Source organism: Thamnophis sirtalis, unplaced genomic scaffold (assembly GCF_051295495.1).
Source record: "Thamnophis sirtalis isolate CommonGarterSnake01/CBP01778 unplaced genomic scaffold, rThaSir2_p1.2 scaffold_2, whole genome shotgun sequence".
Taxonomy (NCBI): domain Eukaryota; kingdom Metazoa; phylum Chordata; class Lepidosauria; order Squamata; family Natricidae; genus Thamnophis; species Thamnophis sirtalis.
Genome location: NW_028261382.1, coordinates 150,303,623 through 150,317,416, shown reverse-complemented (window position 1 = coordinate 150,317,416; position 13,794 = coordinate 150,303,623). Strand labels below are relative to the sequence as shown.

Here is a 13,794-nt window from a genome sequence, read left to right as displayed (position 1 = left end):
CATCCAGTGCATTTCACAGACTTTTAATGAGAAAGAGCTAATGGTTAATTAAAGGTGGAATGGGGAGTCCAGACTTCAGCCACTTCCACATACACACCAATTCACATTTTTTAAAAAGGATTTTGTGTCCCATATAGCAATGCATCAGGTGGGCTTTCTAAGACTTCCAAATTATTGAACTTCGACGCCCACCCCCTCCACCCCCAAGATTATATGGTGTTAAAATAACGTTAACTTTTGTCCTACGACGTGACTTTCGGTTCTTTTCATTATTGAAGAAATTAAAGGAACGTATTCCGATCCCGAAAATCTCACCGACTTCCTTGCCGAAATAGTTCGACCGCAATCCGGGTATTCTTCCCCCCTCCCCACTCTAGGGAAATATGTGGGGAAGAAAATACACATAGAAATATTTACAGAGGGAAAGAAAGAAAAGAAAAGAAAGAAAGAAAGAAAGAAAGAAAGAAAGAAAGAAAGAAAGAAAACCAGTTAACCAGGGGTATTTTTTCCCATGCCTGCTGTCCCCCCTTCCCCACTTTCCGAGACGCCCCCTCCGCCAGCAAACAGATGGCTCCGGGCGCAGGAAGGGTCTGTCCGGCTCCGTAGCCGGCGCGAAGAAGCCGAGCTGTCCGCGGATCTGCCGACAGCGCGCCAAAGGTCGGCGCAGGACTGTAGGCGCCGTCGAGGTGACCTAAAACGGGAGGGGGAGGGGTGTTAAGAGGATCGATGCCGACATCGCGATTTGAAATGACAAGATCAAGTCTCACGCGCCGACCATGTTTGCCCTCTTGGCTTAGAAGCCCGGTTTACACGAAGCCCTGAGAACAACCCAAGAAGTTCTGCTTTTTAGATCGCTCTTTATGCCCTAGAACTATTCTCACCCAGGCAGTGGGAACTTCGCTCAAACCATGTTTATCCGATCGCGGTTTAGCGCGACATTACCTCTCAGCCTAAGAATATGGGACATCTAAAGACGGGCCATTCGAGCAGCTAAGCCTCAGTCCGTCTTGAATCCGGACGGCCTTTTGTGCCTACGTGATCATTATTGAACCCGGAGTCCCTGTGCTCCATAGTGCCTTGCTTTGGGAGGAAGCCGTGGGACAATACAAGGGCACGAACTCCCGAAGAAGCGTCTGGGGTCGCCTCGGGAGGCAGCGGGGGGCCACTTTGCTGGGCAGAAGGTGGTCCTGCCGAAGGCCGAGACTTTAAACCGTAATCCTGGGCTCCCGTGTCCATTAAACCTGGTTCTAGGACGGCAATGAGTCGTTTTCTGGCGAGGCTCGTCTGCTTCCCTTCTCGCGATTGGGCTCAGCCTAAGACTTCATAGCCCTCTTTTGAAAAATCCCAGATTTATTCTCGCTTCTTCCCCTCAGTCTGTGTTTCGAGCCAGGCAGGAGTTTATTTGGCTGTGCGGAGCCGCAGATAGTCGGAGTGGACAAGGTTTCACACTTAAAACCGTTTGTGTCCACTTCGGTTCTTGGCGTGGGGGGAGGGAGGGAGGAATGGGTTCTTAATTAGTTCTTCCACAATTAGACGACGTGTCCCTAACCCCCCCCCCAAAAAAAACCCTATGGCTGTTGTTGACTGGCTAAAGTTCAGTTGAGCGAACCGCCTGCTTTTTTAGCAGATTGATTGATTGAGTAAGCTTTTAAAACAAACATTGCTGGTGTTTCATTGCCTAAGCTTACTTTTTAGAAAAGGCTTTCAGGATGATTTCCCAAATAATTAACAACCAATAATTCTGCATGAAATGACAAAAAAACCTTTTTAAATAAATAAGGTACTTGATTCATACATTATCTTTGAAAATAGTTTACAGTGCAGAAGTCTGGTTGCAGTTGCATTCTGTGTCCAAAAATGCTAGACCCTAGACATATTTAGGATTTTTCAGCCCCATCCCCATCTTCCAGAGTAGTTAGAAACATAGAAATATGGATGAGAGGATCGGGATTAAACATTTTACTCAGTCAATTAAGATATGAAACAACTCCACAAGCTGAAAAAGTTTTTAAAAAGCACTTATCACTAAAATACCCAGAATTTGTCACTTTTTAAACTATAATCCAAGGTACAGCATGCTCTAGATTTAGGTTAGAAAAATACATCTTTGTCTCAAGGCTACAAACTTTTAGGAATCTAAACTGTAAGTATCAGCTGGAGGGGCTTGACTATGGATTTACTTTCTCTTGGGCTTGGCTGCCACATATATTTTCTCAGCTACTAAACTTCTGAATAGAAGTTTGGTGTTACTGAAAATTCTTGGGGAGGTTCAGTGCTGCCAGAATGGCCAAGAACTTGAGTCTGTGGTTTGTTACTGTCACAGTGACATTTACTATTTATCTTTCATTCTTAACAGCTATAGGCCCTACACTGTCCTGACATACAATAATTAGAAGTTTCAAGGTTTTGTTTCTTACAGAAGTGTTCCTCACCTTCCCAGAGCATCTGGCCAAGTCACTTGTTAACCCACAAGACCTTAATCATGGTACAATAAATAATTCTGGTATTCTCCATACAAGGCTATGATCCAAGGGTCAAGTGATGAGATCTGAATAGAATGTAGCTGGGATGGTATATGGATAAATGTCATCTGAAGCCAAAAGGTCCTGGCTTCAATCAAAATGAATTGTGAATGTAATTAGTGGTCTTAAACTACTGAATCTCTTCTCTGTTAATGAATGATCAAATCACAGTGGTCTACAGAACAATGTTGTTGTGATAATATTTTGAATCCTTCAGGGAAATATATGAAAATCAAGTAATGATAGATAGTAGCGATGAAATACCTTTTGTTCTGCCAGACAAACTATTTGAGATATATTGTTTGGTACAGACATAGGGGGGATATTTAATGGAGATCTTCAGTTGAAAAAAAAACCCTTTTCATTTGTTATGTATATGCAAGCTTAGAACACTGTAAAATCCTGTAAAATAATAATAGCAATAATAATCCACTACCACATTTGATATTTTTCTTTTAAAATGCACCAATAGTGCAGTTCTGAAAAATGATTTAAAGTGATTTAGCATGATTGGCTTTAACTAAATGCAGTTCCAATCATTGGAACCCAAATTGGAACCTGCAACATTATCCTGGGACACGTATATTCTCCTTCATTCGTAAATGCAGTTCTTCTAGGTTGTGATCCTTAGGCTCACTTGCTTCTGTAGTAAGATCTATGTTGATTTATTTAGATTAGGATACAAGCCATTTCACAGATTTGATTCTTAAGCCATCTATCAGCCAGGTGATTAAAGTCAACACTGCTGTACCTTACAGAGCTCACAACCAAAATAATACTTACAGATATTGACTTTAACTTACAGATGTTGAAAGGTATTTTTGACTAATTGGTTTGAATAATTCATAATAAATCATTTAAAATGTTCTCAAGAAATTGGATATATTGAACATTGAAAGCACTTTTTACTAAATTTTACTAATTTTAACTAAAATACACATTATTTGATTAATCAAGTTATTGTAACACTCTAATCAAGGACCCCAAGAAATGCTCAGAAAATTAAAACAAGCTGCCCTATAATTAAAACATTAATTATCCAAAAGCCTGCAGAAATGCAATAAATGGATTCTTTAAATGGAATGGATGTTCTAATTCAGGTTTCCTTAGATTTAAAAAAAGACAGTTTTCCTTCAACTACTACAACGGACTATGGAAATGTGGTTCACCTCTGGAGAAGTTCAATTTCAGAAAACTTGCACTAAAATAATTCATAAATAATTTTGTTTCTCGTTAAAAATGCTGCCCAAAATAAAGATTTAATTAGTTTTAGTATGTTTGGTACTGGAATGCCTATGCATTAACTTGTAGCTGCAATTCCGTTTCCCTTCAAAAGCAGCTGGCATTATTTTTAGTGAGCAACAAGCTTGACATAGTGGAGTCTGGAAAATGAACTCTGCAAGCAATAGCTTCCTAGAGCCTTCCCTGTAAAAAATAAAATAAAATAAAATAATAGTGATAGAGGTGGGAACTTAAATCCAATCAAAATGTGAAGTTGTCAGATGGCTACTATGATTTAAAAGCGGAAATAATTATTTTCCTAGAAGGAAACTTTTCTATAGTTCTGCAAACTCTCCTGGAAGCCCAGAGCCCGGTTGCTTCGAATGCAGAAGCGAGGCCGCGAACGCCAGGCGGCCGCAGGGCAGCCCAAAAGGGAGCAGCGAGTTCTTGCCTCCGTTTCTCACCCGTCTCTAAAGGCCAACGCTTTGGGGTGGCGGGAGAAAGCGTCCCGGGGCTTCGGCTACCTATTTCTGTGTTCAAAACGGGACGAAGCAAAACTCTCTCGCCTGGCCGCGCGTCACGCCAAGGAAGCGGGGCAGGACCAGGGCACGGCGAGAGAAGGCGGTGGGGCTCTTAAGCAGAGGGTTGTTGGTGCTGGCAGGCAACTCGGCTCTCCCTCGAGGCGAAGCTCCTGCCAAGCTAGACCGACTATTTATACACGAAAGCGGCCGGCCTTCTTTTAGGGCAAGGGAACCAGAAAGGATGGGGAACGCCATCAGCCAGGGTTTGCCATGTTGTGGGAATGCAGCCCCTTGAATTCGCGGGAGAATCTCCCAGGGCTCAAGTCCTGGGCGGAACCCGAAGCCGCCTCTTCGCCACGGAGAGTCCGGCCGCGCCCAGGTGTTTTTGCCTAGGATGAAACGAGCCCTTGGCTCGAGAGGTTGGGACAGGTCTCTTTAGCGCGTAGGACGTGCCTGCTGTGGCGGAAAAGAAGCATTTTTTCCGACCTTTGATATGTTCCGGACACTTTTCAGCCGCTGTGTCGATCCTAAGGGTGTGTGCCAAAAGATGGGGGAATTGATAGGCTTTGCCCATAAGAAATCAGGGCCGCTCGGAAGTGCGTATGGAAACTCATTTTTTCTCGCCTTTCTCCAAAATCCCTTCAGTAAACCGAGGTGCATTCGTTTTATTTGGGATTTAAATCTTCTCCTCCACTCTTCTCTCACCACACTTCAGCTAACTCGGTGTGGTTATGAGGTTGCGGGTGAGCGGTTGTGGGTGCTGGCTTCCTCACTAACTGTGAAATGACCGACCCAGATTGGATCCTGTGTGGAAATTTATTCTGCACATGTAAATAAATGGTGGTCACCATTCGGTCTATGCTTTTGGGAAGGGCCATGTAAAATACCTTTTGAAGGAAATAATTGCAGCTTTTCCTTGTGTCCAAGAGAATCCTAAGCTTTGCAGACCAGGCTTGCTGGGAAATGAGTCACAGAGATTACAGTGCTTCCTCTTGCAAGATTTTACAGAGTTTGTTGGGGAAACTTTCCACCAGAGGTTACTGAATTCAAACTGAGATTTATACCAGTGTCCTCTGGAGCCTGAAATCAAGGCTTCAAATCGAGTTCCAGTCTCTTCCCAGAATCGTTCTCCATGCAACAAGCGGCGTAGGGGGGAGAATTTCGGCATTTGGCAGCCCCAGAGACAGACCTAGGAAAGGTCAGAAGCTTTGGTTGGGGTCACCCTTGTGGTTCACCGGGTTCTGGCTTGCCGAATCCACCCAGTTGCCTGGTGGATTCCCATAACCACGGGAATTTGAGCCAACCCATCAGTTTGTAACAGAAGGGAGTTTGCTACACCCTGTTCTGAGGTAGGGATGGGCTCCTGCGATTTCAGCCTTCCTGTCAACTAGGGGGAAATGGTCTGACTTCTACTGAATGTGAAGTGAATGGTCCATTTCCAGCCCAGCGTGGTGGTGGGGCGGATTGAGTCCGCTTGAATTTAAAGACCCCTTTCCCCACAGCTGTGGAGCCTAATCCCAACCAGGTCCTTTTTCCTGAGCATAAACCTCTCTATCTGTATTGAGAAGCCGCGCATGTTCAGGGTGGAGGTGATCATGGTTCAAGGTATGAGTCCACTATGTTCTGGCTTGGCTTCTTGCTTGCTTTGAGAGGCCAATCCAGAGCGTAGAAAATCAAAAGTTGCTGCCGGGGCAAGATGGGGAGTGGCCAAGACTGAAATCAGGGTCCAGTGACCGCACTGTGGAGAGGAAACCCTTTTTGAAAACTGGGTCTTGGACAGTGGTGGATTAAGGCTCACTGGTGCCCTAAGCACTGACAAATCTTGGTGCGCCCCCTCCTTTGTACATACTGTTGAAATTTTCATTGTTTTTTTTTCCTTTCTCAACTTTGTGGTGCCCCTTTGGGCCTGGTGTCCTAAGCATGTGTTTAGTCTGCTTAATAGTTAATATACCACTGGTCTTGGAGATCGTCGACTGCAGGCACGGAGGATTCCCTCCCCCCTTGCTACCCAATCCTTTCCCCTCTCCACTTGGTGACCTCCAAGTGCTGGACCATAATCCACAGCAAGGATGGTCCCATCTTCCTGGAGGGTCCCGTCTCCCGGAGGGCTCCTAAATCTTGGCTGCCATAACCCAGACTGGGAAACGGGGGCTTGTAGTCCAGAACTAGAAGCCCCTCGTCTTATGGCAGAGGTCTTCAAACTTGGCAACTTTAAGACTTGTGGACTTCAACTCTTAGAGTTGGAGAATCCCCCCCCCCCCCTTAAGTCAGGAATCTTCCTCCCTGGCTGGAGAATTCTGGGAGTTGAAATCCACAAGTCTTAAAGTTGCCAAGTTTGGGGACCCCTGGCTTAAGGGGGGGTCTTTATTATTTTCCCCCTCCTATTATAGCAAAGCGGCTTTAGATCTGGACCGGGTGAGCCTCAGGGGTGGGGACTCTCTTCAGACGACCTCGTGCATTTCGGGCCGAGGATCAGGTCAAGTCGGTGGCACAAAGAGAACCACAACGGGTCAAAAGGCGCACCCGCTGTTGTGTTCTCGGCTCCCGATCAGGTAAGAGGGAGACAACCCCGGGATCCCAGGCACGCTGCGGGGCAGAGAAAGAGCAGCCGGTCGGTCGCTGGGCTCACAGCAGCCCAGGCGGAGCTTGGCAGGTGGCCCGTAGAGTCGCCCACCAGCCTGGGCGGCTTGCAGGGGAGATGACAGAGAACGCCTCCAGGTTGGGCTGGAAAAGAGCGCAAGCCCCGCGAAGATCGCTGAGGCTCCGGGGCGGCGGCGACGGCGGGGGACGGGGACTTGCCTCCTATTTCCTGGCGATAACGCCTGGCGGCGGAGGGAAAGCGGGGGAAGGGACTTCCTCCGTTGCCAAAAACACCCCCTCTCCCCGCGATGACTCATCGGGTCCCTCCTCCGTTCCTGAACACGCGAAGATGCAGGCAGATAGTCCAGGAGTCTTATGTCTGTACCTTAAATCGGGAGTCTCCAACCTTGGCAACTTGAAGCCTGGCGAACTTCAATTTCCAGAATTCCCCAAGCCAGCAAAGCTGGCTGGAGAATTCTGAGAATTGAAGTCCACAAGTCTTAAAGTTGACAAGTTTGAAGACCTCTGCCCTAAGCTTTGCTGGCTGGGGAATTGTGGGAGTTGAAATCCGCCAGGCTTCAAGGTGCCAAGGTTGGTGACTCCTGCCTTAAATTATGCCCTTTGGGTTTGGGAATCTCGAATACTTCTCTGCAGCATCCATAGCTATGGAAACTGGAAAAGAAGAGAGTGATGTAAGGCTAAGGATCTAGAGCAAAATTGATAAAAAGAGGCTTTGCGAGTTAAATAGAAAGGACATGAAGCGAGAAAAGGAATCCCTTTTGATCAAAATATGATACCAGGCACAATCACTGCTGATCCACTCATCCTGGATGCTCCAACACTGGAAGTTTTAAAGAAGAGGTTGGACAACCATTTGTCTGACATGAGATAGGATTTCCTGCTTGAGCAGGGGTTAAATTAGAAGACCTCCAAGGTCTCTCCCAACTCTCTGTTATTCCCCAGTGTTTTTGAGCCAGATACCAAATATGAGGGCAGGAAAAGCAATCTGGATACCGAAATTGGGCTGCTGCTGCATAGTTAAAGTTGGAGGGTGAGGCTGAAGGAGGTATCTGCATAATTATCTCATAGTTGCAAAAATGGGAAGGGAAAAAAAGGTGGGGGGAGTTTCTCAGAATATCTCCATGGGGGAATGAATAGAACTGGAGGATAGGAACTGGAGCAGGATTAGAATGAAATTCCTATCACATCAAGTCATGTCAATGGTAGGGGAAAGAATAGGGCAACATTTTAATATTGTTTCTGCTATTCCTATGTAATAAATTAATGTGTGCTCCGAACAAGCAGGTTACAGGGTCTAATTAATTGCACCTTTGTGAACAAGGGCTAATAATAGCTTTCTCCTACCTCCTATTTACTCAGAAATCTGTTTCACAGAACTCAGCCTGGAAGCCTGTGTATGTTTAGCTGCAATTACTTCTATTGTATAGAGCAGGGCTTGGTCCTAGGAAAACATGAATAAGGTTGCCCCATGAAGGCGCTCCTACTAGGGCTCCCACTCTGCAAACAAAGCTGGGTTGGTGTTATCTCACCTCCTGAGTTTGGTTCCATGGAAATTCATTGGGTTTTCCTACTGAATTGATTTTGGCTGTGATTGAAACAATTTGGGAGATAAAGGTAATGTTTTGTATAAAGTAATGGTGGAGATGGGAGACTCCTCTTTGCATTTGGAAGGGGTGTCCTGATAAGGATGGGTGTGTGTGTGAGAGAATAAAATAGCCGAACAGTGCTTCAACTGGCCCTCCCTCTTGACTTCCATGCTAATCCAGCCTTCCTGCCTGCCTTTGTTGTAGATCTCCTGGATGATCTGAATGAGAGCCGGGAATGCGTCAACTGTGGCTCCATCCAGACCCCCCTGTGGAGAAGAGATGGGACTGGCAACTATCTCTGCAATGCCTGTGGGTTGTACACCAAGATGAATGGCCTAAGTAGGCCCCTGATCAAACCTCAGAAGAGAGTGGTGAGTAGTAGCGGTGATGGTGGAGAGATAAAAGTATTATAGTTCTGTTTCCCCTCTAAGGTTGTACCCATAAATTGTCTATTAATAACATTAAAAAAACACCCCAGTGTGAATTCAGGAGCTAGGGTTATAGAACCCATTTCATGGTATTACTGAATTCATTTTTATTTTGCTTCCCATGGCACTTTAAAGCCACATCTAAGGTAAAATAAAATAGTTATTGTGTGTGAATAGATGAAACATTTATTTAACTGCACATGAAAATAGCAATGTAATAAGAACTCAATCTGTACCTATTTAAATTTATTCACTAGGCTACACAATTAATTTCCTGACCTTCCATAGTACCACAATTTAGAGTCAATGGTGACTTGAGGTTGCTTTTCTGCTTGATTTAGTAGACACAATTGCAATGTTGCAAATATTTAAGACGACAAATCCTTTTGCAAACAATGGGTGGTAACATTATTTATGTTTGGATGATGCATCTGAGGAAGTAGCCTGCTGTCTACTTTTTAGTGAGAATTGAACAGTATATGTTCAAGCATATGTTTTTTTGTGCTCTGATAAGGAGCACCACGGGTGACTTTAATTCTAAAACTATTATTTTCTCTTGATGTTGTCCTCCTTTCAAAACTATCTTGAATCCTTTTGGAAATATGGTGGGGGATTTTAAAAACATTTTTAGGTGCAAGTTTTTTGGTAATTGAAAGCAAACAAAAGCCCTTGATTATAGTTTAGCTTAGCATATAAACCTGTTGCCTGCTTTGTTCTAGTAAAAATATAGATATTGTCTTCTTAATGAATATTCCTTTGCAAATCATTGGGGCAACACGTTATGTTTTCAAAACCAAAACTGAGATGCTCACTTCCAACCAAGTGAGCCTTGAGATTTTTAAGTCTGGGTTTTCAAGAATTTAAAATATGTCAATGTACATAAGGATTAGAAACCACCAGTTCTTTAGAATGAGTCTATCTGCAAAACATACTTCAAGCATTCCTGACTATTTTCATTTTAATGCCTTCTAAATTAATTGATGCAAGAAGTGGGTAAACCCTAAATGTTGCGATTCATTTTGAAGGGATATAAAACTTTTTTTTTAAGGGGAGGTCTTTTTTAAAACCATGTGAGTGGTCTGATCTGTTCTGTATCAAAGGCAGAGGACCAAAGTGATAAATCCCCAATGCTGCTGTGAAAGATGGGACAGTAACATTCAGAGCAAAGAAAAGAAGCAAGAGAACCTTCCACCTCCATTGTCCTGGTCCTTCTCCAAGGATTCTTTACCCCCCAGTATTTTATCCCCCAATTTTTTATCCAAGTATTTCCTCCACTGCTGTCGCTTCTCTCAATTTTCTTATTGTTGGTCCTGTAATATAAACAATAATGTGAAGTCAAAGCTACCATTTCTTTAGCTAGCGTGGGCCTTCATACCCGTTAAGTTCTTCTCAATAACCTAGGACCGTGATGGGGAACTGTGATGGCACACATGTCACAGGTGGCCCATGGAGCCATTTCTTGGGGCATGCGAGATATAGAATAGGTGTGGATCCAAGCAGTGTGGCACTTTGTAATTAACAGATGGAAGATTGACAAGATGTTTTTGTATGGCATCCACTGTGGCGATAACCACTTGGATAGCTGATTTATGCCATAATCTTTCAAAATTATTTTTTCAGATTTTGATATTTTGTGAAACTTTATCATTATCATTATCAACCTCAACATCATCATTATTGAAAAGGTTTAGGATATATGATCAATTACATATCTCACCTCTGGTGACTACAGTAGTATATATAACTTTTATATATTGGTATTCTTTAAAAAACATTTCTTTACAAAATGTATGCAGGATGACACTGAGAAGAAATAATTAAAAATGCAGTTTTTTGAAGCAGTAATTTGAAGTTTTGCTGTTAAACAGTGTTTTTAAAATGAGCTGATACTAATAGGATAGTAGATGCAAATTTTAACTTTTACATATATTTTCCTAAAATAAATATTAAAACACATGAAGCTATAAACTTTTAACTTCACTTCTGTTTCTTTCAAGCTGTGAGCTATTATTGTGTTAACTTTGTTTAATGTATGTTGTAATACAAATAATCAGCACTCTGTTTCCATTCTTATTTATCTAAGCTGTGTCATCTCTGCCAATCTGTTGAAGGACAAACAAGCAAATAATGCCCTCAAATTAAAGACAATGTATTTTTAAAAATCACACTTTCCTTATGAGATTATTATCTATACAATCAAGTTCCCTTAAACCAGAAGGCTTTTCAGAGTTAATCACTGCCTGGATTTTGCAATTGGTTATCTCCCTAATTTCATTAAGTGAAGCACAATCTAATTAGGAGGAAAAAAGGGAACTGATTGCTTTGTCATGTTTCTTTTTCTCAAATTCATTTGCCCTGCCTTGCATTGTTTACAGCTATAGCATGCTGCTTCCTAAACTATGTCCATGTATTTCAAATAAGTAGACAAGAGGAATAATAGATGTATATTTCTCATATTTAAAAATTGTGCCCATGTTAACATTTAAGAACAGAAATATGATATGTATTACCACACTGTGTTTCCATGGTAGTAATGTGTACTTTAAAAAAAATAGTTAACTATCAGCAATAGATTGAAAGGGATATATCATTCACAAATTCAAGGAAAAATGTATGCTCATTTGAATGGGTTTCTTGAGAGTCTGAAAATGAAATTCTGTTGAGTTTTTTAAAATTGAGAATATAGTAATATTGTGACATTTACTGGGTGTAATCCAGCAAAAATTAGTAATACTGAGATCAGAAAAAAAAATCTCTCTATAGCAACTTCAAACATATATATTTTTTACTTGTTCAATTTCTGTGATTGACCACTCCCCAGGTGACTGAGTTAAGGCACATTTCCACCCAGATCAGTGTATACATTTACAAAACTGTTTGCAATTTTAAAAAATATACAACACTGATTAATTTGCTTCTGATAAACTTGAATATCTAGGAATTCATATTATTTCTTTCCCCAAAACTCTTATGCTTATACAGTATATCCATCATTAGAGCAGCATTTTAAGGGATGTGTTTACTCTATTTTTGTTATCGTAACTGAATACATTTTATTGATCCGTGTAAAATATAACAATAGCATTTAGCTGTAATAGTAAATAATATAAATAACATCCTTAAATTAGAAGGCATCAATTGCCTTATTTTAACTGAGTCACTACAGCACTTTTCTCATGTAGTGATACCCACTGAGTACAGGCAGAATTGCATTCTGGTAGATCCAGTGGTGGGATTCAAATAATTTAACAACCGGTTCTCTGCCCTAATGATTTTTCCCAACAATCAGTTCACCAAACTGCTGAGAAAGTTAACAACCAGTTCTCCCGAAGTGGTGCGAACTGGCTGAATCCTACCACTGGGCAGATCCCAGAGAGTTTGTCTACAGAATAAATAACACAAAATAACAGAGTTAAAAGTGTCCTTGGGGGTCTTTTAGTCCAACTCCCTGCTCAGCACTGCTTGAGGAAAAGGAATCTCCCTTGGTTTATTTGACTTCGGAATTGAAATGCGCAGAGCGTTTCCTTAGCCACGTTATGGAACTGGCTTGCTTCTTCTATTTTCTTAAATCTCACTCTAGCCTACCAGCTTTTTCATTTTATTTATCACATTTATAGAGTTGCCTGACTCCAGGAAGGCTCTGCATAGTGAATGATATTAACAACAGCAAGAAACAGTATAATAAAGGAAAGAAAGATGGGCACCCGGAAGTGAACTTTCAAACTAGCATGCAAAGTCCTATGAGAGATTAGGCTAAGGTCAACTTAGCCCTAAGCCAAGGCTAAGACTGCCCAATGTTACTGGGCGTCAGGCAGCATATTAATTAATTAATGTCTATGGAGATTCAGAGTCATTCAGGTTGTCCCAAAAGTTCTTTTTGAAAAGACAACCAGACTTTGTTTTTCCTTGACGACATTTTGCTTCTGATCCAAAAAGCTTCTTCAGCTCAAGCTCCAGCTGAAGTAGCTTCTTTGACGAGAAGTGAAACATGTTCAAAAAACAAAGTCCAATCTTTTTCAAAGTTTTTTGAAAAAGCACTTTTGGAATAATTAATTAATTAAATAAATAACCATGTTTTTAAAGATATAGTAAGGGCAAGGACACATGGACTTCTGTTTTAGAGGGTAAGTGCTGTGAACAGAGAACTCTTCCTCTCACTTCCTGGGTGCTATTGGTTTAATCAGTGGGATTTGGGATCTCCTTCTCTTCCAATATTGACCAGCCCTGTCTCTGCTTAGTTTTCTCCAGAGCTCAGCTAAGATGATCTGTCAAAACATGCTTAAGCAGAGGCATAACTTACATTTTTAGATATACAGAAAGCATCTCTGGTTACAGTAGAGAAAGAACATTTTAAGACTGTATCCAGTGATATCTATTCACGGTGGTTGCCTTCTCAAGATCCTAGAACTGCATTAAAAAGTTTGGTTATCTTCCATAGCAGACCCTGGGTGATCTATAAAGAAAAATAAAGCAAAGTAGTTCTTTGTATGAGTAAAAGTTGGCTGCTACAATTTTGTCTGTAATAATTTTTTAAAAAAAAGCAGAGCCAGACTAGTGTTATTTTGTTTTTATTATACTGGCAAGATTAACAGAACCAGCATTTGAGAAATGTTACTAGTAAGCCAATGGATCCTTTTGCAGAAAGATGTATGAGGCTGTTTAAGCTAAGTGATTTTTTGCTGTAATGCATTCGTTTATAACCTTGAAGGAGGGAACTGCAGCTTCCTGGAATGACATTTTCTGTGCTGTGTTTGCTTGCAAAGCTCTCCTTAGACACTGTTTTTTTTATAAAATTAAGGCTGAAATTCTTTTGCAAAACAGCAGATTTATGATATAGCTGGAATCCCTTGTCTCTAATTAATGTAAGAGAGATCAGGTGCAAGAAATGTTATAACCCGGTCACCTTCCCGTTATG

The 13,794-nt window shown here is 41.9% G+C and overlaps 1 protein-coding gene across 1 annotated transcript in view; it reads left to right on the top strand.

The window, feature by feature from the left end:
* Positions 1–13,794, top strand: part of GATA6 (GATA binding protein 6) — a 33,675-nt gene that overhangs the window by 6,171 nt on the left and 13,710 nt on the right. Inside the window, exon 3 of the mRNA XM_087707188.1 lies at positions 8,656–8,822. Coding sequence (XP_087563314.1) covers positions 8,656–8,822 — 167 coding nt within the window. The remainder of the gene's footprint in view (positions 1–8,655; positions 8,823–13,794) is intronic.